Genomic DNA, 25,256 nt, shown 5'->3' with positions numbered 1-25,256 from the left:
TATTTGCACTGGTGGTGAGGTCACAGGAGAGCACAAAAAAAAAGTTATATACAGCATCCTTGTGAGGCAATTGTTTTCTTTTTTTTTTATATTGACCTCTTTTTTTAAATTTATTTTTAGTTTTCAACATGAGGCAATTGTTTTCTGAAGCTCAATTATCAATCAATTAACAAGGGTTTGTTAAGCATCTTAGAGGTAAAGGAGTGTATTAAAGGCATGTTGTTGTTCCATTGTGTCCAACTCTTTGTGGCCCCATTTGGGGTTTTTCTTGGCAAAGATACTGAAGTGGTTTGCCATTTCCTTCTCCAGCTCATTTTACAGATGAAAAAACTAAGGCAAACAGGGTGAAGTGACTTGCCCAGGGTCACACAGCTAGGAAGTGTCTGAGATCAGATTTGAACTCAGGAAGAGGAGTCTTCCTGATTCCAGGCCTGGGACTCTATCTACCACCACCTAGCTGTCTAATGAATTAGCAAAGATCATTATAAATTGGCAGATGTTCCCCATCACGTGAAAGATGCACCTTAAAAAGCCTTATTCAACAGGTCAATCCATTCAACTTCTTGGCCATGATTTCCAACTAACTCCTCTTGGCAGGCCCTTCCAGAAGCCATTTTCCTTAGTGGCCATGCTGAGGTTCTTCCATGAAACAGGCAGTCAGCTAGTAATACCTGTACTAACAGTTTTGGACGCTCAGGTTGTCTTTTCCACATGGAGTAGTAAAAACAACGTTGGTCATGGAGTCAGGAGACATCTGTATTCAAATATTCCTTCTGAATGCACAGGCCTAGCCCAGAATCAAAGGGCCCAAGTGTCATGGGAGAAATATTTCTCAGTGTAGGATTTTTCCCCATTAGAGGCTGCGTGGTGTGGTGGATGGAGTGCTGGGTTTAGAGTAAAAAGAAAAACAAAAACAAAAACAAACAGCATTCAAATCCTGACTCTGCTACTTAATTGGCTGTGTGACTTAGCAAGTGTCAAAATTTCTATTTTAGATTGTAAGCACCTTGAGGGCAGGAACTATCTTTTCTCTCTTTTTATATTCCTACTACTTAGTGGGGTGCCTTCTACAAAGTAGTTACTTAATAAATGTTTATTGATTGATTGAGCCTCTGAACCCCCTAGGACTTACCTTCTAAATCACCAGGTAGTTTGAGATCTGCACTGTGATATGCATTGGTGGAAGGAGTTCCCACCCTGGAGGGCCTTCAGCCAAGATCCACTCATCAAGGTTAAGACTTTGAGAAGTTGCTCAAAGCAGAACCTGACCAGGAATTAAGCCCTCTAGAACATTCTCTTACTACTGCTAAGGAACTCTACAACCAGAATGGTTCTATTACCCTTTAATTCTCTCTCTCTCTCTCTCTCTCTCTCACACACACACACACACACACACACACTCTCACACATTCTCTCTTTTTAATATATCATGTATAAATATATAAGTATAGATACATGCATGTATCATGTACAAATGTATACAAACACACAGAGACTGACACAGACACTGAGAGATAGAAGCAAAAAGTGTGGTATGGGAGGGGAGGAGACTTGGAAACAGGGAAGTACTGGGTTTGAATAAAATTCATTGCCTTAGGGGCAGCTAGGTGGCACAGTGAATAGAGCATCAGTCCTAGAGTCAGAAGGACCTGAATTCAAATCAAGCTTCAAAAATTTACTAGCTATGTGACCTTGGGCAAGTCATTTAACCCTGATTGTCTCACTACCCCCCCAAAAAAATTCATTGCCTCTGTTGGGGGTAGGACTAAATGACTCTTAAGGTCCCTTCCAGCTCTAAATTCTCTGAAACTCTCAATTCTCCTTCTGTCATTTACTAGTTATATGTCCATATATGAATCACTTAACCTTGCTGAGACTCAGTTTCCTTATTTATAAAATAGACAACATAAATTAGGAGCTCAAATCTTCAAGGTCATCTATTCCAATTCCCCTTTTGTAAATAAGGAAACTGAGGCTCAGCAAAGTTAAATGACTTGCCCAAGGACATACAAGTGGTGAACAGCAGAGGAAGGATTAAAACCCAGGTCTTCTGATTCCAAACCCACACTTCCCTTAGAGGCTTATTGGGAGGAGTGAGAAAATGAACATAACCCAATTGGCAAACCCTATATAGATGTCAACTACTACTAACATGTTACAAAACAATACGGTATCAAGCAAATACTTGTTCAAAACCTTGGAAATAATCAAGATCTCTTAATGAGGAGATTAATTGTTAACAATATTGGTTCTCCCTGCAGGCATGCCTGCTCTCTGTGCCTAGACTGGAATGGTTTGGCCTTTTATTCTGGACAAGAATACAAGTATTGCTCTTAAACTAAGAGTCTGGCAAGGAAAGTACACAGCCTTCACTGTGACTGATGGACGGTACTTGCTAGAGAATTCAGTTAAGTCAAGAAGCATTTATTAAGCACTTACTTTATTAAGCCAGACACACTCTGGGCATACAAATACAAACAGGAAGAAAGATAATCCCTGCCCTCACAGTGCTTACATTTTAATGAAGGAAGACAACACAAAAGCATGTGTGGGAAGGAGGTAGCCTTAAGAGGTATGATGGAGAGTCAGGAGGAAAATGGAATGACAGACAATATGGGTGGCGTCATTTTAAAATAGATGGTCTGAGGGGCAGCTAGGTGGTGCAGTGGATAGAGCTCTGTCCTTGGAGGACTTGAGTTCAAATCTGGCCTCAGAAACTTCACAGTTACTGGCTGTGTGACCCTGGGCAAGTCATTATCCCGATTGTCTCACCAAAAAGCGGAAAAAAAAAAGATGGTCTGGGAGCAACCAGTCAATCAGAGCAAAGGGTCATGGCGACAGAGTCTACCTTCAGTGAGAGAAATCCAGGGGTGGAATACATTTCCAGAGATGAGGAGGTTTCTGTGACATGAATAAGGAAATTTTCCTTATTCATTGATGTCCTGCTTACTTCCAAAAGGCTTTCCAATGGGATGAAAATTCAACACCATGCAAAACCAGATTATTAAGGCAAAAAAAGCAAAGCAAAGTTCTTGTTTAAAGTTTACAAAACACTTTCCCTATAACAACCCTGTAAGAAAAGTGGTTTATTGTTATTCTTATTTTCCAGGTAAGAAAACAAACTCAATTAGGTTACTCCAATATAATTTAACAAGCATCTATTTGGTACCCATTATATGCAAGGCATTGATTGTCTCAAATGTTAGGGGTGAAAAGACAAAAGTGTCACAGTCCCTTCCCTCAAAGAGCTTATACCCACAGATAAATAAATGGAATTTAAAGTAAGTCGTATTGCATGGAGAAAGCTAAGCTATAAGAAGTTAAAGGTGTAAGAAAAAGAGAGAGTCTGCCTTGTGCGCTATACTTCTGAGTGTTAAGAAAGAGGGGCTGAGTTAGATGCTTCTGCTTTATGGTCACCAGCTACTGACTGTCTTTGGCTCAGGAACAAATAGTAGGGTTGCCTTGAAAGAGGTCTAACCTTGGAGTGAGTCAGGAAATGGGAGGCTGCTCTTTTCACTTCGTTTTTATCTGCATGGGATGTCCACAAGTTAGGTGAAGAAGCCCTATTGTTTCATCCAGTTAATCCAACATTTGATCACAGGATCATAAATCAAGACCTAGAACCTTAGGAGGTACCCTATCTCATTATACAGATGGGGAACCTGAGACTCAGAAAGGTTTAGTCACTTGCCCAAGATCACACAGGGAATGACTGTCATAGGTGACAGATGAATCCAAGCACAAATGAGGCTTATAAACTGTTGTTTTCCCATAGTATCTCTGCATACTCCAGATGTGATCTGACCGGGACAAAACAAAGAAGGCCCAGTCAGGGGAAAAAAAACCTTCTGGCAGTTAATTTTCCTAACTTTCACTGTCTCTCTCTCCCTTCTTCTTGATCAGGATTTAATCTATATGGAAAAATATCAATATATGCATTTATGGAATATAATATACATGTACATGCATTCTAAAGAGGAAGTCAACAAATATACATGTAAACATGTGTGTAATGATAATAATAATAATACAACCTATCTCCCAGGGACATTGTGAGGACCAAATGAGGCAATATTTGCAAAGTGCTTAGTACAGTCTCTGACACATAGTAGGTGCTTAATAAATACTTGTTTCCTTCCTCCTTATCAAAGAATCAAATGCCACTATTAAAAAAAACTCCAAAGTTGCTGAAGGAGCATTCTGTTAGAAATACTTTGCTAGACATTACACTTTCAGGAAGTAAAAACACTAATGGCTGATGTCTGTATGAATCACCAAGTGAGAAGAAATGGTTTTATCTAGAGAGGAGAAAGAAGGAAGGATCACACTTACTCTTTCATCATCCTAAATTTAAATGTGTTTGCTCTGCTCAGGTTTGTTGTTGTTGAATCGTGTCTGACTCTTTGTGACCTCATTTGGGGTCTTCTTGGCAAAGATACTGGAGTGGTTTGCCATTTCCTTCTCCAGCTCATTTTACAGATGAGGAAACTGAGGCAAACAGGATTCAGTGACTTGCCTAGGGTCACACAACTAATAAGTGTCTGAGGTTGGATTTGAACTGAAGAAGATGAGTCTTCCTGACTCCAGGCTTGGCATTCTATCCACCTCACCATCTAGCTGCCCCCTGTTTAGGTTTAGATGGGAATAAATCTTGGATGGACCTTTGCAGTCAGACACTTCACATTCTAATGGACCTCTGCTCTGTATATAGCAGATCTGGATCTGTACTGTCTAACCAACAATGTTGAGGTGGCAAGGATGTTTTCTGTGGGGGAGGGGGTGTCTATTTGTGTGGATATTTAATGGATGAATCCCAACCACCATACTAAGTAAAAAATGTAGTTCCTTGAGGGAAGTTCTCCATGTCCAGCACCAGAAAATGGAATACTTGGGATTAAATCCTGAGTGAACTCGGGCAATTAGACATGGCTGGCCTGAGTACTTTCCTTAAAATTGAGGTTCTGGAAGGACACTGGCCAATCTTAGAGGAAGAGGCTGCAGGGGCAGCAGATATTGCTAGTTCTGATCATATCATATCTGGAAGAGGGAACAGAGAGGGCAGTTTTCTATTAGAGTAACCAAGAGCTGGGAAAACAGAGTTCAACTCTATCCCTTCAGCATCTAATCAGGCACTTTTGTTACTATGGGCCATGAAATTATTTTTGTTACTGTATATCATAGGGAAAAAGTTAACCTGGAACAACAGTTTGACCTGATCTTACCTTTACTTATATTCTAGGCTTGATATTTACATATTGTGCCCAGTTTTCTGTGTCCAAGTGATCACTTTATTACACCACGACCAATCAATCATCAAAGATTAATTAAATGACCTCTATTTGCCCAGCACTGGGACAGGCACTGAGGATACAAATGCAACATAGTAAATAGATATTTAATTTAGTAAAATGTATCCTGTCAATCAGCAAGCATTTGTTAAACATCTACTATGCACTGAGCATTGTGATGGGCTTGAGAATATAACTGGGAATGCAAACAGAAATGACATAGTCTTTGCCCTCAAGAAGCTTACATTATATAGAGGAAGACAACAACTACATCCACACACATATAACACACGTAATCTATATGGAATATATATGTGGTATATATTATATGTATATTCTATAAAGGAAGACAAAAACATACATACAGGTGTATGTGTATACATATCTAATGTATATACACATGCATATACAGGTATACACGTATATAAGTCTATATGTATTTATGCATATAGACTTATATATGTAGTACACATTTTATATGTTTTTGTTGTTTTCCTCTATAGAATGTGTATGTATGTGATATAGTCCATATATACACATATATTTTTTCCCATCTAGATTAAATGCTGATCAGGAAAGAGAGAGAGATAGTGAAAATTAAAATAGCTGCCAGAAGGTTTTTGTCCTAACTCTGGGCCCTCTTCATTTTGTGCTGATCAGGCCACATCTGGAGTATACAGATATACACTAGAAAAATAACAGTTTATAAGCCACATTTGTGTCTTATGCAAGACAGAATTGGGAAAACATTGAAGTCTATATTCAGACCAACATAGGCAGCATTTTTTTCAGTATGGAAATAGGCTTAATTTCCTCTATTTTGCTCCAACATTCCCCTGACTGCCCTTTTATCCCAGAAGTATTCCATATGCCCAGACCCTGCCAGACCCGCATTTATGTTTTCCAGCAACATGTGCCAGGTCCCAAAGAGTTTTGTTGCCAAATGAGTTTGGAAAATGTTTGAATAAAGCTAGGCCAAGCAGCAGGGAAAGAAATCTTTCAGCCAGCTAGCTACTGTTAAGGGTGGCCACTGATCATGATAGCTGAATCCTTTTCCTAATGCCTTTTATCCACTGCAAGCAATGTGGCGTAGTGGATAGACTCTCAGCCTTAGAATCCAGAAGACCTGGCTTCAGATTCTGCTTCTCATACATACTAGCCATGTGATTTTTGTTGTCATTCAGTCATTTTCAGTTGTGTCTGACTCTTTGTAACCCCATTTGGAGTTTTCTTGGCAAATATATTGAGGAGGTTTGTCATTTCTTTCTTCGGCTCATTTACAGATGAGGAAACTGAGGCAGAGTTACACAAGTGTCTGAGGCTGGATTTGAACTCATATTTTCCTGACTCCAGGCCCAGCACTCTATCCACTGTGCCACCTAGCTGCCCAGCTATGTGACTGACTGTTGGCAAGTCATTAAACTTTTCATGGCAACTGCCTGAGACTTGAGGTTACAGAAGAGTCATTAATCTACATTTGTTGGCAGAAGTTTCCACACTGAGAATTCCCTACAACGATGAAAATAATAAGTCCAGACTAAAAAGTATGTATATAATTTCAAGTACTGAACACATCACTTATATACTTATTGGACAATATAAGCCATTCAGAACACAGCTGCAAGAGTCAGAGAGAATGCAAAAGCACTTGGAGCAACCATAATAGGTGTCCATAAAACTCATGCACTAAAACACAAGCTGTTTGTTCTGAAAAGAACCCCTTGGGTTCACTCAGAGCCTGTTTACTTTTATTTTATATACAATTCTCCAGCCCTTCCTTTGTTGTTCAATGTCGACAATGATGACAGGAAATCATAGAACATAGGGCTGATCATTAGAGAGCTTTAAAGATGGAAGAAGATTTTGAGGTCATCTAGTCCAAGCCATTCATTTTACAGTTAAGGAAACTGAGTCCCAAAGAGACTAGATGATTGTCCAAGTTAACACATTTGGTAAGTGACTGAGGCAGGATCTGAACCCAGGACCCCTGCCTCCAAGTCCAGCAAATCCAACCTACCCTTTATGAATCTCTATGACATCAATGGCCCTTCTAACATTCTGTTGTCATAGTTCCTTTGACTGCCCAGCTTCCATGAGGATAGTGATGCTAAACTGCTCTATCTCTATCTTAAACCCTAAAACTTCCCTTTCTGTATCTGTTCCATAAAGACTGTCAAATCACTAAGATCTAAGTAAGTATACTCTGTCTATGGTGTTCCTATGATCTATCCTAAGAAAGAAGTAAGGTAACTCTGGTATCATCTGTTCTTGATGAAGCCATACTGACTCTAAGTGATCACCACTTCCCTCCCAAACCATCCCTTTAATAACATGTGCTATATTTTTTGGCCAGGAAAGGAAGTTAAGGTCACTCACTGATCTATAGAATGAAAATTTCAATCTTTTTCCTCTTATAAAAATGGAGACATTAGCTCTGTGGCACTTCTCTGGTTTCCCAAGATAATTCAAAGATCACCAATGACATATCAGCAGTCATATCTTTCAGTAAGTTTGCTCCCCTGGACCTGGTAATGTGAAGTCCCTGAAGACAGGTAGGCATCCTCTTATTTTCTCATTATTGTTTTATCCCCATTCTCTTCTGTCTCCTCCAGGACCCTGTTCCGCTGATCATTCCGTCTCTCTCATCTTTATTCTCTACCTCTTTACAGGCTCCCCCCTGTCTATGAATACAATCAGGCCTTCCTATCCCCAAAACAAACATAAAACATCCCTTAACCCTACTAACCTCCTAACTTTCTCCTCTTTTTCATTCTTCTAGGATTCTTCTAGGCCTTCTAGGATGAATTATCTGTAAACACTGCCTTTACTATCTCATCACTTACTCATTCCTCATACCTTGCAACCTGGCTTTCACACCTTCCAGTCTACATGAGCAGATCTTTACAAGGTTTCTAAAGATCTCTTTTTCATTGAAAGATATAGGGTTTGTTCCCCTTCTGTCTTCACCTGCTTGTCTCCATAGTATGAAACACTTGTGACATTCTTTTTCCTTTCTTGACTTCTGTAGCATTGCTCTCTTTTGGGTCTTCTAGCTCTCTGATCACCCTTCCCATCTCCTTTGTGGTTTCCTCAGTCTCTTCCCATTTCCCTCCCTTATAGGAGGATTTTAGGATTTAGAGATAGAGGTCTTCTTAGACATCATCTAGTCAGGTCTATGAACCTGTTTTCTTAATATTTTGAGTCAAGTCAAATCAAATTAAGCACCTGCTATGTGATAACCATTTCAATAGAAGTAGTGTCCTTTCTAATCCTAAATAATGTATTTTCTGCATTTAAAACTTTTTTTTTAACAAGAGGTGCTTAGGCTTCACAAGACTGCTAAAAGAGTCTGAAAAACAAACAAACAAAAAAAATTAAGAAACCTTGATGTTGTCCAATTCCTTAATTTTATAGTTGAGGAAACTGAGAGCCAGAGAGGTTAAGTTACCTGCTCAGGGTGATATGGGTTGTCAGGGAGTAATACCAGAATTTGAACCCAGGTCCTCTGAACCTAAGTCCAGTGTTGTTTCCCTCTGTTGCACAACACTGCTCCTTACCCTAAGTCTGGGTGTCCCTCATGATTTTGTGACTAACTGATTGACTTGGACTTCCTCTCTTCTCTCTCAGTGCTCTCTCCTTTGGGGGATTGCTTCTCTCATCATAGCTTTAATTATCTCTTCCATGCGTATGATTCTCAAATTTTTATTTTTACACCCAACCTCACTGCAGAGCTATAGTTCCACATCTCCAACTACCTGCTGGATATCTCTACCCGAAGCACCTCAAGCTTACTATGTCCCAATTTGAACTAACCTTCCCCCCAAAACCTGTTCCTTCTGTATATTTCTTCATTTCTGTTAATGGAATCACTACCCTCCAAATCACTAAGCCTTTAAATTTTAAGATTATCTTTGACTTTTCTCTCCTGTCATCTAACACATCCAACTAGTCACCAAGCACTGTAAATCTACATCAGCAATATCTCTTACATCTGTCCTTTTTTTTCTGTTCCAGCAACTACTTTAGGTCAGTCTTCATCTATTCTTACCTTATACTACATCCATAGCCTCCTAATGGACTTTTCTAACTTTATTCTTTCCTTTTCCAATCCACCCTCCACTCTGCTGCCTGAGTAATTTTATGAACATAAAACTCATTGCTTCAGTCCTATACTAAGAAAATCTCCAAAAGTTCCTCACTACCTACTAAATTTAGTACAAATTTCTGGTCCTGAACTTTAATGTCCTCTATAATCTGGCTAGAATCTACTTAACTTTAGTTCCTCTGCGAGAGTTCCTTGATGGTCCCTATGCTAGTGTCTAACCATCTGAGATTACCTCTAATCTTCCCTGTATATATTTTGTATGTATCTAGTTATTTACATATTATCTCCCTCATTAGTATGTTAGTTGCTTGAGGTCAGGGATTGTTTGCCTTTCTTTGTAACCTCAACACTTAGCATGGTGCCTGGCAAATAGTAAGTGTTAAATAAGTTTTATTACTCTTAAATGATACTCCCTTCACATGTTTTATAATTCAAGTCAAACTAGACTATTCTCCATTCTCATCCTGCACTTCCCCATTTCTGTGGGTTTTTTTCACTGCCTTCCATGGGTAGAATGTACTCCTCCTGATCTCTGTCTCTTTGAAGTCTTTCTCTTTCTTCAAGGTTCAACTCAGATGCTAACTCTTCCCATACTCTTTTCATGTCCACCCCTAACTTCTGGTTAAAAGTGGTTTCTCCCTCCTCAAATTACCAATAACTCTGCCTGAACCTCTCTTCTGCACTGATCACATTCACCCTAAAATCATGGTTATCTGTGTATACATCATTTCCCCCATCAGACTGTATCAGTTTTAAAGAAGGTTCAACATCAGATCTATCTCTAAGCACAGTGTACTTAGCACCAGGGAAACCAATTCAAATCCCTTCCTCCCCTTTTTGTATAGTTTTCTTCAACATGTGCAGCAGAAAGATCCTTGGACTTGGAGTAAAACATTTTGGTATTCCTGCCTAGATCATAGAATGTTAGAGTTAGAAAGGACTATAGAATTAATCTAGGAAAAACCTCCAAATTTTACAGATGATAAAGGTAGGTACAAAGAGGTGAAAGACTTGTCTAAAGGAATATACTTACTAAGTGGCAGGGCAGGAATTTGAATCCAGTTCCTCTGATTCTAGATGCAGTGCTTTCTGCTAAGTCACTTCATAGGATTATTGTGAGAAACACACTTTGTAAACCTTAAAGAACTATAAAAATGTGGATTATTATTGAGACTATAAAAGCTTGTGCAAGAAACCAGTAATGTCCAAGTGAGTATCAACAGAATAGAGCCAGCCAAGGTCTAATAGTCAGTCAGGGTCAAAGGGGTTAGGAAAAATGCTCTTATAGAAGTTGATGCTTGGCTTAAGCCTTCAAGGAAACTAGAGATTCTAAGAAATGGAGATTGGGAGGGAGGACATCACAGGTATGGGACATTGCCTGAGCAAAAGTGTAGAAGTCGGAAATGAAATCTTACATGTGAAGAACATCAAGAAGGCCAACAGAACAACATAAGTACTTAGATAAAGGATGTTGAGGAAAGTTAAGAGAAAGGAGGGTATAGGCTATTAGAAAGAATATCTAATTCAGCACAGGGAATGAACTCAGAAGGATAAGCTCACATGTTTATAGCACCATTCAGCTTACAAAGCATTTTATTCACAATAATTGTTTGAGCTTCAGAGTACAAATATTCAATACTTCTGAATTTCTGGAATATAGGCAGCTAGGTCATTCATTGTTTGTCCTTCATTCTTGAAGAGGACCATGACATCAGGAAGGTGATATCATGACTTGCAAGTGAATTGGATTTAAGTGAGGGAGGGCTGTGAAAAGTCACCAGCCTCACTGTCTCCTCCAGAGCCATCTGAGTCCAGTGGCAAGACATAGATCAGGACAACTGGAGATGGTCCTCAGACAGCTAGTTGGTACAGTAGAGAAGATGTAGGACCTGGGTCAGGAAACCCAGAACTTGAATCCTACCTCAGATACCTCTTAACTCTGTGTCAAGGTACAATCACTTCTCTGATCCTGAGTCCCCATATCTGTAAAATGGGGATAATAATAACTCTTATTCTTAAAAGGCTGTTGTGAGGATAAAGAGTTAACATACATGAAGAGCTCTGTAAACTTGAGATCGATACATAAATATTACTTAGGGTTTTCTTTCCTTACTGTAAATCAAAATCTTTCCACATTTTAGGAGATAATCAAGGCAATTATTATTGCACCCATTTTTATAACCAAGGGAACTCTGCATCAGAGAATTTAAGTGATTTGTACACTATCACACAGCTAAGAGGTAAAGAAGCTGAAACTGGAACCCATGTCTACAAAAGGCAGTTATGTGATATGTTATAGAAGAGTTTTCTAAATAATGTGGCATGTCCCTAGAGGGGACATGAAACTGTCTTGGAAAGGAGGGGGATATAAAGCAGTGGTCAAAATTACTGGATTTTTTTTTAGTATAACTCTTACATAAAGACATCCAGGTTTTTTTTTCAATAAGAAAAAGAGTTCAAATTAAAGTAAACAAAAGCAAGAGTAGCATGATAAATTGTCTCCAAATGATATTGAATGCAGTGCAGCAATTATTTAATATTATATGTATAAATGACATCAAATTTGAGTCAGCACTCTGGAAGTATCAGTTGGTGTCGGCTTATGACACAGACAAGCTGTATTGTTGGATGCCTCCTGCATTTGAGTGGAAAATGTGTATAACTCAAAGTTTTACAATTTTTCTTTGAAAGTTAAAAAAATGTTATCTGGTACATCTCCCAACACTATTCATTTTAGTAAGTACATTATGATAAACTGGTTTTTAAAAACTGTAACTTTTAAAATTTGAAGTATCCCAAGAATTATTATAGATATTTTGTAAAATGGAGGCATTGGACCAGATGGCCTTTACAATTCCCTAAATTATGTCCTTAAGATTAAAAAAATAACGAGGAAAGCCTCCAGAACCTTGTACAGCTCATCTATGGGAGCTTTATGAAGAGACTTGGATGGGATCCTATTAAGACTGTAAGGATCACCCTAATAAAAACACATGAAGTAACTGAAATTGTATTTCACATACACACACAACAACAACAACAACTACAACAAAATAAGTGCCTAGAGAAGAGCAAAACAATTGCAAGGTAATTTGTGATTCGTAAGCCTTCATAATTTACCATCCAGCTTCCCTCAGGCTAGCACAAAATATATAGATTTAGTAAACTAATATATTTGTTCAATACTTCTGTCTTTGTCTGCATCACTGTGGTCATCTTTAGACTATTAACTCCCAACCTTTCCTATTCCTTTGAATTGCATCTGAAATCTTGGATTCATTCTTCACTTTCCATTTTTTCCCCAAAAGAAAGTCTACACAGTATTGGTTTAATCCCTTTCTCTCCACCCCACTCTTTGCCCAGTCTTCCTTCCTTCCTTCTGCTTTAATGTAGGGAGTACACACTCAAGGAGAAATTTTTCTGAAAATGTATTTTCTATTGCTGGAGTTTGGGGGTGGAGGAGGAGCTGAGTCAGGGAGCACAGCTGGAACTTGGAGGGGGGTGGGGAGAATAAGTACTGTGATGAGGAGATTAGTACTAAAGCAGGTGTAGTAAAGAAATTGATAATTAATGCAGGCATCCTATTTTAGACTCAGATTGTACCATGTGGCTTCAGTAGCAGGTCTAGAACCACTAAGTAGAAGTTCCAGGAAGGCAGATTTTGGCTCAATATAAGGAGTAAATTTCTAGCAATTAAAGCTGTCCTCCAAGTAGAAAGAATGGCCTGATGGTGTAATGAATTCTTCTTCCCTGAAAATTTCCAAGTGGAGAATGGATGGTCGCTTGTCCAAAATGTGATGCAAAGGATTCAGGTAGGAGGCCAAACTAAATGACCCAAATTCCCTTCCAAGCTTCTAAGTCACTGAAATGAGGACACACTTGCTGAATGCTGAGATGATATTCTCCTATGTCTGGAAAGCACTCCTTCATCTCTGCTTTTCAGATCCCCTACTTTTCTTCAAGACTCATGCACCTTACTCTGAAGTTCCCTCCCCCTACACCAGGTATTAAGATTCTGTCCTTTAAATATTCCTAAAGTACTTCATTTGATCTCTCCATCTGACCCTTTCACTCCCTACTTTGTGTTATATTTATCTCTCTGCTTGTTATACTTATCTTCTAGGCCTCCAGTAGAATGTGGGCCCCTTGAGAACAGAAAATGTTTTGCCTTGGTCTTTGTATCCCAAATGCCCATTATAGCTTCTTTGTGTCTATCTGGATATAGGTTTGAGGTAGGAGGTGAACCAGAAGGGAAAGAATACTCACTCCTTCCTCTGGTCCCTACCTTTGGAATAAGGTTATTGTCAGCTATGTCCAGCTATATCTTTTCTCCTCCCACCTGCCACCCACTCCCTAGTCACCACTCTTGACTCCATGCCTATGAAAAGTTTTCTGTGTGTATCCTTGGGCAGGAGGAATCAGGAAAGAAGTAAATGAGGTGCACACTCCAATAGCTTAGCCTTGACCCCGACAGGAAAAATGGCACTTTGATTCATTTTTAGCCTAGGCAAAGGAAAGAAAAACAAGGATCCAGTTCAATTCTGCCTTTTGTGAACTTTATTTTTAAAAATTACTAATAAATCAAACCCTTACATAAGAATCACTTTTTCTCTCTCAGTTTGACTCAGCCCCTAGCCAGAAGAAAGCCTGGCACTTTTGGACCATGACTTAAATCCTAGTCCTTTCTCTACCTCTGTACACCAATGATCGAACAGTTTCTCCTTACTGCAGCCCACCTGTTTGCAAATAAGGCAACACACATCAACTGCAGTTAGATAGATAGGATCTGTCTAGCCAGAAAAAGAAATTCAAACTACTTAAACAGAAATTCAAAAAGTAACTTTTAAAAAGTAGGATGAGCTTTAGAATTAGCTTCTGCCCTACTTGGGGAGAGAGAAGGGGAAGGAAGGGGTATACTATCCTTCACAGCCTGGTGCTTATTCTCCCAAATGGAATTTCAGCAACCACTATCCAATTCTGGACACTGAAAGCAAAGACAGCTGCAGCACCCAGGGTTGTGGCAGTGACTCCACAGGCTGCTGTGTCCAGGGCTCAGGCAGTAGCCCCATACTCAGCTCCCTAGTCTCTGTGTACCTGCTCTAGCTATCATTCAATTTCCATACTCTCTTGAAATGTGTTATCACCACAACTGCTGCTGCTGCTATGGTTGACTGCCTTTCCTACTGCCACAGTCTCAGTCTGAAACTCCCAGTGTGGTGGAATTTCATCTCATAGCTCATGCTCCCACAGCCACACTCAGCCTAAAGCCCATAACGGTCTCAGAACCTCAAAGGAGAGGAAGAAAATGGCTCCTGGTCCAGAACTACACCTCCCAGAAACCCACACATTCAGACTCAAAACACCTTCCTGCCAAAGCAAAAAAAAAAGGAGTTAAAGAAGTTATACTACCTAATGAATATCTGTGGAATTGTTTGTTCAATTATTCCAGAGAATATTACCTTCCTCAAAGTTTCTAAATCAGATAAAGGAAATATAGCATAATGGATTTTGAGAGCTAACCAGGAATATATGAGTTCAAGTCCCATATTTGACCGCTACTGAATCTGTGGCCCTGAGCAAGTCACTTAAACTCTAAGTGTCTGAGGCTTCTCTCCAAGAGTACAATAGAGCAGTTGATAATCTGAATTGGTTCAGGGAATTAACTCACTTGGGGTTCCTTATACCAGTGGAATCAAAAGTTCATACTCAAAGGCAATTAAGATTCTGCTCTAGGCATCTCAAACTTGGGATTCACCTGAACACAAGTGTAAGAGTCTGGTAATCATGGTAAGCTGGATGACTGTGGAGAGGGTATAACTTCTTTAAAATGAGACCTCTTTTTTAAAAATGGGTTTTTGCTGAGCCTAATAGAACCATGTGACCTTTAGCAGACAGGGCTTTCCCAGAAATGCCTACCCTTGTATGTGGAGCATGCTCATTAAAGTGCTGCAGTATCCCTGTTCTATTCATGGAGGAGGAGGAGGTAAGGTTCCTTTCTTCATTCAATGACCAATAAAGCCTGTAAGTTTGTAAATGACAGCCTGAGGGTAGTGTGATGGCTTTAAGAAATTTTTGGAAACTCCATAAATGAAGATCCAAGCCTCTGCTACTTTCCTAGCACTAGGTCATCCTGCATCACTTAGCATCCTGCATCGTTAAGTGGGAGAAAAGGAAATGAATTGAACAGATGGATAGAGGCAAAAGGGCTCATGGAGACAGAAGCCCACCTCTCTGAACAGTGCCCATCCTCCCTAGCACTGGCCAACACCACTGGCCTTCCATGACCTGCAAAGCCAGGAGCCCTCTCTAGTACTGACTCTCCATTTCTCTTGAAACTTGGTAATATTTTTACTTGTCTCTTTAAAGATAATGCCAGTTAGATTTATGCCAAGAGGAAATCAATGGGATTTCAGAAAAACACACACTAAGAATAAGATGTTCATAAACAGCCCAAACAGATGGGGCTTAGTCATTTTGCTCTCCATGTTATACATCATCCCTCACTGAAGTAGAAACCGAGGAAAAGCAGCCTAGGATCATCCTTCTCTGATGAGGTGGGCATCCATGTTCTCTTCAATATTGGTCTTCTCTGAGCAACTTAGTGACCTCTGGGGAAGGAGATGGTGGCTCCACAAGTCATTTTTAGGGAAATAAAGCCTCCCACTGCAGACAAAAGAATGTTCTCTTGATGTGAGCATGCTGATGGTTTCAGCAAAGAGGCCAACATTGAACTGGGCAACCTGTTCACTCTCAAAAGCAGCTGGTCAAGGGTGGGAGTATTGCACAAAACTGGCACTTGGTGCATAGGTAAAAGTGTAAAATAGGCACACTGTATTTTACCAGAAGGTAATATAGGAGGGAGGAGGCAGATGTGATGATTATATTCATGTACCATATTGGCTTGACCACAGGCCACCTTTAAATATGTCATACTCCTAAAATGAGATTCCTTTGAAAGGAAACATCATATATGTGTGTATACATACATATGTGTGTATGTATGTACATATGTATACACAGACACACACTCTAAAAACAAAAATTATAGGCATAATAAATAGAAATCTGGTCTTGAAGTTAGGGGGATCTGAGTTCAAGCCACATCTCTGATCCATGGGGGTGGGGGGGGGAATCTGAGTTCAAGCTGTGTCTCTGACCCATACTGTTCTGTGTGATCATGGTGAAGCTACTTAACCTCTAAATCTGTAGGCTATTCTTTAAAACTAGGTGCCGCAGAGAAGGTGCTGACCTACATTGTTAGAGGCAATTTCATCATCTGGGAATTCTCTATATCAATGAAATCATAGGTCCAGCCCAATCTCTATCCCTAATTATAGGCTATATTTGAGTTTAATATAATTAAGATGGGGGAAGGAGGTGAGACTGATATTCAGATCAATATGGTGTATATATTTGTATTGTGCACATATGTATGAATTACACAAATGTATACATAATATTGCATAGATCAGTTAGAGGTGGTGACTTGCCCAGGGTCACACAGCCAGTATTTGTTCGAGGTAGATTTTGAACTCAGAATGTCTTGGATTCAAAATCTGCTCTCTATCCATTATACCATACTGCCTGTCCCTTAACACTATAAATGCACAGAAGGTGACAACCTGAATTGGTACAGGGAGTTTCTTAGTCTGGGAATTCTGTCTAACCAATGAAATCACAATTCCAGTCCCTATCTCTATGTTTTATATGTGTGTGCATATATATGAATACATATGTATATTTCCTCTATCAATGCTGATTGTCACTTTCTCTGCTTCTTACAATCTTAAGAGAGATTCCAGGGGTACCAAGAAATCAAGTGATTTGCTTAAGGCCATAACAGCTAATATTTGACCTAGCCAGGTCTCCCTGGTTCCGGAGTTCATTTTCAATACACTGGACCACATCAAATTGTGTGTTCCTGTATGTGCCATATGTGTGTATTTCTGTATTTTGTCTTTTAGGTAATTGGTGTTGAGAAGTCCTGGAGTGAAAATTCCTTCTATTGATGCAAATTGCCACCTCATCTTTACCTTACAGTCTAAGAAAGTTGCCTAGGGCATGGTGGGATTTCATGGAGTCAGAACAGTGTCCTTGCTCCCTGGGCCTGGTCCACACCACTGGCCTTCCATGACCTGCAAAGCCAGGTCCCCTCTCTAGTACTGACTTTCCATTTCTCTTAAAACTTGTAAATATTTTTACTTGATAGATATTCACATTTAATACATATGCATATGTGTGTAAATGGACATACTAGAAACATTTATACCATTCCCCGCCCCTTAAAATGTTTGCTAATAGATTGACTTTAAAAGAAAAGGAGACAAAATGAACAGTTTTGAATTTTGAAAGAATTTATTTTCAATTATCTCATGAGCTGAGGAAGATAAGAAATAAGGTGTAGTTTTATGGCTTATAAAGGTAAACTGGCAAAGATGACAGATGATGGAAATAGTGTTCAGGAGGTTATGCAAAGACAGGAACATTAATACAGTGCTGTCAATTACTCCAGAGGTTCTGGGAATCAATTTAGAATTATGCTAAGAGGGTGAATAAAATGGATGTCCTCTTTGACTGAAGGAGGTTAATGATAAGAAGGAAGGCCTAATAAATACACCAAAATATTTGTAGCAGCACTTTTCATAGTCAACAGATGCCCGTGAAATAGGGAATGATTAAGCAAACTGTGATGCAAGAATACAATGGAACATTGCTGAGCTATACAAAATAATGAATATAATGAATACTGGGAAGAATGGGAAGACTTATATGAACTGATGCAAAGTGAAATAAGCAGAAATAGGAAAGCAATATTTATAATGATTATACCAATGTAAATGGAAACAACAGAACAATAGATACTGAATGCTGTGAAATCATAATGATGGAGTTTGGTTCCAAAGAAGAAACACTAGAACACACTTCCTTCCCTTCTTTGCAGAGGTAGACTATGGCTATATAACACTACATTCATTCACACATTCAATAAACATTTATTAAGCACCTACTGTTTGGGAGACACATTGCTAAGCACTGGGGATACAAAAAACAGGCAAAAGATGGTCCCTTATCTCAAGGATCTTACAATCTAATGGGACAGACAAATGCAAACAAATATGTGTGTATGTATATGTATATGTTATACATATATGTAGCAAGCTACATGTAGGATAAATAGGTAATAATCAATAGAGGGAAAGCACTGCAATTACAGAGAATGGCAGATTTAGTTGACAGATTAGTTTATTTGAATTTTCTCCCTCTCCTTCCTCCCTCCCTCCCTCTCTCTCTCTCTCTCTCTCTCTCTCTCTCTCTCTCTCTCTCTCTCTTTCTCTCTCTCTCTGTGCATCCATCTGTCTGTCTCTCTCATTCTTTCTTACAAGGGATGTTCCTAAGGGAGGAGAGTGGAAAAGTTATTTGGTGATGTAAACACCAATCATTGATGTAAAATCAATACAATTTTTTAAAGAAAAAAAGGCAGTACATGGTAGGATATCAAGCTTTAAAGACATTAAAAATACCTAAGAAATCATCAAATCACCTCCCTGAACTTGAACTGATGATTGATTTATACTTGTTCGTTGCTAGGAAGGATAGAGGTACGCACTAGTGACAAGGTCAAAAGAAGGTGAATGACTGTCTGCATTTGTTGAGGTGTCTATTCATTTCAGGGTAAATTTGGGCTTCGAAGGTGAAACAAGTGATGTAGTGGCCTAAGTTTGGCTTTTGAGTAGTTCCCCAATGTGTATTGTTTGTTGATATGTAAAACATATATATATTTCCAATGCAAATGGATGTGATGGATACCAGGTGTTCAGGAAGACAGACAGACAGGTTTAAGTCCTGCTTTTGACACAGGCTAGCTCCATAACCATAGACGAATCATTTAATCCTACAGTGCCCTAAGCAACTCTCTTGGACTGTAAGTTAAAGATGAGATGTCAATTCACATCAGTAGAAGGAATTTTCACTCCAGGAGTTCTCAACACCAATTACTTAAAAAAGCAAAATGCAGGAATACACACATACAGTACATACAAGAACATACAATTCACACCTTTTACAACTTAGCAAATGAGAATTTACAAAGTAACTTAGAGAAGAAGGTCCTGTGTTAACAAGGTATAAACTCGAAGGATTTTGTCTCACTTCATACCTCCCATTGGTAGTCAATGCCCAGGTCTCACTACACCCTCCCCCGGCCCAGTACTGCAGAGAGATAATGCCTTGAAGTTGTTTCCTATATAGCTCCCCTATTGATTATAATGAGACTGTTTCTTCAGATATCATAGTCCTGGTCACACACTCATCTTGAAAGTCTTTCTGTTTGTGTTTTGGAGCCATTGCTTATCTTTTGTGTTGCTTTGTCCAGTTTTGTGGCCATTCCAACCAATCTTGCAATGTAGTGCAGTTGGGATCTGCCTTCTGATGTAAAAGTACTCCCTACTACTAATAATACTAGGAGGTTCCTTGACTACATACAATATGTTGAGGTCTACCAAGCTCTTCCCAACAGCCCTGATGATAGAAGTAATACAAGAAATATTATCCCCATTTTACAAAGAAGCATACTGAGATTTCTGCTTTTAGGTAACTGGCCCAAGGTCACATTGATAGTGAATGGCAGAATGAGCACTAAAGCCTAGGAAGAAAAGAAGGGAAGAAGAAAACAAGCATTTATTAAGTGCTTACCTTATGCCAGGCACTTTACAAATATCTCATTTGATCCTCACAACTCTTGGAAGTAGGTCCTATTACTATAACCATATTACAGTTAAGGAAACTGAGGTAGATAATAGTTAAGTGATTTAACCAGGGTCACACAGCTAGTAAGTGTCTGAGGCTGGATTTGAACTCAGAGCTTTCTAACTCCAGGCTGTTTCTCTATTTCCTGCTCTACATCTAAATCATGCTGTCTAGCATTCTTTGCCCTGTACTATGCTGCTGACCTGCAGCCTGGTCGGCATTGGATTTAGCACTTTGAGCCCATTCATATCACAGGCACCAATTCAACCCTTATACTTTGATGTTGCTTATGATGTAAGCTCACAGAGGGTGAGCTTACAGAGAAGTAATGCTTCTATGATCTATCAGTCTGGACCTAAAAGTACAAAGTACATTGGAAAAGAGATATGTTGATTCAGCTCATTCAGGCCAAAAACACTTGGGATTAAGTAAAACTGGGTCGTTCCACTTTTTCTTTAATTATCCAGATATTTCCCTTGACTTTTCACTTCACTTTGGATGCACAGATTCAGCAAAGTAGAGATTTGACAGTAATCCAGACTTACAGTGTTAGTACTGAAAGCACCCTTAGTGAGCCACCAACCCCCCACCCCAATTTTATAGACAAGGAAATTGACGCCAAGAGACATGAAGCAAATTGCTCAAAATCATACAACTAGTTTGTAAAAGAAAAAGGGAGGGTGGAAGGGGATTCTAATCCAGATCCGTGTGAGTGCTCTTTCCATTAATTCAAGCCACTTCTCATTATTCAGACTGTCCTAATTTAGTCCCTCAAAATAATTCTTTCTACTGTATTTTTGGGATTGGTTGTCTACATTGGTCAACTTAACTAAACTGTTGCTAAATCTCATAGAATTAGAGGATTACGGATTTAGAGTTAGAATGGACCTAAGAAACCACTCATTTTATAGATTGGGAAAGTGAGACTGAAGAGAGGTTAAGTGAGGTGCCCAAAGTCACACTAGTAGCAAATAACAGAGCTAGAATTTGAACCCAGGTCCTTTTACTCCATATCTAGTGTTCTTTCCACTGTATCATATCACTTGAGTCACTGTAAATTTACACAAAATGGGGTGGGGTGAATGTGTAATGAGTGCAATGAACAGATACATAGAATCAGAAGCTCATGGAATCAGAAGAAAATTCATTTCATTTACAATTTCATTTTGGGCAGTGTAGATGGAGGTCAGGTCTATATGCCAGAATTAAATGGACCATGGCAGGGCAGAATCCCTCAGTACAATTTGCCAAAGTCTGAACACTCAATCCATCCAATGCATAAAGAAGGATCCAGCAACATTAATCAATGCAGACAGCTGATCTGAATAAAACAGGCCTAAATTTCCCTGATTTTTTCCTCAAAAGCAATTTTTTGCAATGAATTATTTGAATAAGTATTCACTTTGCTTTACTTGTGAATAAGAGCTTGTCTGTCTGCTTTGAAGAAATCAAGATTTAAAGTTTTTTTTATTAAATTATATCATCAATCCTCTCCTATTCTCTACTGCTAATGAGTTCACATTTATTAGCCAAAGTTCATTTTCTAGACAAAAAAAGACACAAAAAACTCACATAATCTTCACTGAATCACATCAAGAAGAAAAGTAAGCAACGAATTTTTAAAATTAGGTTGTGACCACTTCATCAAACAGAAATTCACCATCTTGCATTTCTATACCCCACCCCCACCAGAAGCAAGTAATATTTGATTCTTGGGTTTTTGAGGCACACCTTAGAAATAAAAATGCTTCACCCCACAGCTAAGTACTAAATTACCAATACCTTAAGTGTTTGCATTCTGCTACTGCAGAGAAGGAACCTTAAATAAATATCTTAATGTATGAGTCTTCTAATCCTGTGATTTTAAAAATAATATGGAAAACTGAATAGCTCAATTCATATTTGGTTATGATATATGGAGGGTAAACCCTGTTTAAGCATATATGCTATCAATACATAGTTTTGTCAGTAGACAATCACCAGCTCTCAGAGAGATCAGTTTAAACTAGAAAAAAAAAGATGGGTGGAAGTCAAAATAGTATAAATTAGGTATTTTCAAGAGTGCACCTTTTGGGAAAAAATACTTCTAGCTCTCTTTATGGCCATTTCATACACTACTGGCATTAATCATCTTTGGGCCGATGATGTCTCTTCCAGGAAGACAGTTTCTGCGTTGGCTTTCAATATGCAGCACACAAACCTACACCATTGGGAACTACCCCAATGATGTTTTCTTACTATTTTTATTATTATTTTATCTTTATGCTCTTCTTGGTCATTAATACATCTTTGGGGGAAACGTAGAAGTACAAACATTGTATATGTATAGTAAATAAGAGCAAATATATCTTTTAGTAATATTAACATCCATATAGAAATAAATCAGTGTTTCTGTAAATAAAATGGGGCAGCTGGGAATTGGAAACTGTCCAGTGCTGCCTTTTTTTTCCCCCCCTGCTTCTATCAGTTTCTATCTAAATTGGAGGTTACATAGAAACAGGCTGGGGAGGCAAATGAAAAGAATTGTAAAGGATTCTTTAACGACAAATGATAAGTGACGGTTTTCAATAGTTTCACCAAGGTTGCTGTGGAAATGTTTATCGAAAAATCTTGTCTTTCTCTAGAAATTACCGCCACCTTCAGGTCGCGGTTGCAACCCTTGCTAGGGCTTTCTTTTGCAAACACACTGAAATTCGTACTAAACTCAGATCATTCCACAAGACACTTTTGTAACCACAACAGCCTTCTAAGAAAGGAGTCTGGTGACAGCAGAGGCTTGGACCAGGCCTACTATGCGCAGTAAAACATATTTTTCTCCCTTGACCGTCACCCGAGGCATGTGAAACTGGCGGGATTTTTGTGTGACCTGACCTGACGTCGCTTGGTGGGACAGCCAGAGCTCTGTCTATTCTGCCCACATGGTCAGTAACCCTGAGGGAGTCTTCCGAAAGAGGAAGAGAGGAATTTCTGTAGGCTCAACGAGCCTTCCATACTCAATCCAAATGCCCGCATTTGGAAACAGCACATTAAGTCACACACTAGAAGGAAAAGGACAAGGCGACCTGTTTGTGTACTCTGCAAGAAAACCCACAACCTGCCACAAAACCCTGGATGAGAAGGATGGATCCAACCTCATTCCACCCCCCCCCCGCCCCCAGTCTTTACCATTCCCCCTTAGCAAGGGCACCTGCCCCTCCCTCCTCTCTGGAGGGAAAACGATCGATGAAATGGATGGCATCCGCTCCCTTTTCACTTCCTTCTACAGTTACAACTGAGTTACTCAAGGGCTGCATGTGGACTCTCCCCCTTGGCGTTGTAGGCTCCCTGGAGAGAAACAAAACTCCAACCTCTCTCTACTGCTAAATCCGTACGTACTGTATTTGGGGATGGGACTGCTGAATGCAACCTAAGAATGAGCCAGAAACACATACATAGACCTCCCCCACCAAAAACAGAGGAAAAAAACTTCAATTTAAAATCAACGTCTGCAAATTGATGTCAGGAACACACCTGTCTCTGGACACACAGATCTAAACTCCTCTCCAGAAGCGAAGTCCCTGACCTCTCCGTGCATACACAGGGAGGACAGCGGGCTCTTTCCATCTTTATAGCCCAGTGACTCCTAAGACACCTATTTCTCCCCCTTGTCCCCCTTTTCTCTCTTCTTCGTCCCCACTTTTCCTTTTTCGCTTCTTCCTCATCCTTCCACTTCCCTTTGCCTAGGTAAATTGCTTCTTCGAGCCTCCTCCCCCCCCAAGTCGCCACTTCTACCCATCCCTAATCCCTCTGGCCCAGTTCTTACTGCAGGGCCGACGCCACGGGGCACCTCAAGTGAACTGCTGCCCCTCGAGCCCCGGCCCCTATCCACAGTGAAAAGCCGGCTCCCTACAATCTCCTTCTGAACAGTAAGCACACGGCGCGGCCAGGCTAAATGGGGGAACCAGCCCGAAGGCCCGGGGGGGGGGGGGGGGGGGGGGGGGGGGGCAGCGGGACCAAAGGAAGGATCGCAGAACTGAGAGGAAGGGGAAGGCTGAGCTTGGTGTGGGTTTGGGGGGTAAGAGCCGTCGCACTCACCTCAGTGTCGTAGAGCCGAAGGTCCAAGAAGTAGGGGTACAAGAGGGACTCGTTGCGGATCTGCTGGATCGCCAGCTCCACGGCAGGCAGCACCCCTCGACCGATGCTGCCCTTTGCCACATTGTCCGTGAGTGGCATCAAACCCATGATGGACAGGGGTGGACTGTTGAGCGGCGGCCCCGCAGCCCCCCGGGGGAAGGCCCGCGACCCTCCCGAAGCTGGCAACAGCAGGAGCAGCAAGGGCAGCACAGGGGCGAGTCGCAGTCCCGGCGCAGCCTGGCCGGCCGCGGTGGCGAAGGGGCTGAGCCTGCTCCGGCCCGAGCCCCGGCTAGAAGCCATGCCTCCGACGCCGGAGAGACCCCAGTCCAACCTGCCCAGGCTACTAGGCTGCTGGGGGCGCCGGGGCCACAAGCACCTTCTCACTCCGGCCGCATGGCCCGGGGCCCAGCGCGGGGCAGGCGGCAGCACCTGCGCTAGTGAGCCTCCGCCTCCTGTTCCAACCGAGTTCTCCGTCGGACGCGTAAAGGGCTTCCTTCCCCCGCCCGCCAGCCCGTGGCACCCCCGACAGTCGTCCTGGCAATGGCGCCTGCCGCCTCCCAGCTGTGCCAGCTGCTGTCACCCTCTCTGCCGCCGCCACCACTCACAACAGCAACAGCAACAGATCAATCATTCCGAGGAATAAGGGACGGAACAGAGCTACAGAGGACCGGCCCCTTCGGGTGCCCTTTCTCAGGAGCTGAGGCTGTGGTGTGTTAGCGCGGTTGCTGCTGCTGCTGCTGCTGCTGCGGCTGCTGCTTATGCCGCCGCCGCTGCTGCTGCTGCTGCTGCTGCTGCTATTGCAGTTGTTGCTACCTTCACCAAGCAGCCGCAGCCACCCAAGCCGGACCCGCCGCAGGCGCCAGCGGTCAGTCCCCTTCCCTGAATTCAACCTTCTCTTCCTTCAGCTCCAGCAGCAGAAAGGCTGCATGATGGAGCCCCAGGCCCGAGGATGGAGCTATGGGCACGGGGTGGGGGGAGGGAGGGAAGGAAGAGAATTAAAATCA

General features: G+C 40.8%; 1 protein-coding gene across 1 annotated transcript in view; it reads right to left on the bottom strand.

Annotated features, from left to right (window-relative positions):
- The window catches only part of GABBR2 (gamma-aminobutyric acid type B receptor subunit 2), a 790,497-nt gene extending 765,945 nt beyond the window's left edge, over window positions 1-24,552 (bottom strand). Inside the window, exon 1 of the mRNA XM_027874970.1 lies at window positions 24,214-24,552. Coding sequence (XP_027730771.1) covers window positions 24,214-24,552 — 339 coding nt within the window. The remainder of the gene's footprint in view (window positions 1-24,213) is intronic.
- Window positions 24,553-25,256: the final 704 nt, after the last annotated feature.

This window comes from Vombatus ursinus, unplaced genomic scaffold, assembly GCF_900497805.2.
Source record: "Vombatus ursinus unplaced genomic scaffold, bare-nosed wombat genome assembly UNPS02014807.1, whole genome shotgun sequence".
NCBI lineage: Eukaryota > Metazoa > Chordata > Mammalia > Diprotodontia > Vombatidae > Vombatus > Vombatus ursinus.
The sequence above is the reverse complement of the archived record's forward strand: the minus strand, read 5'-3'. Positions and strand labels throughout refer to the sequence as shown.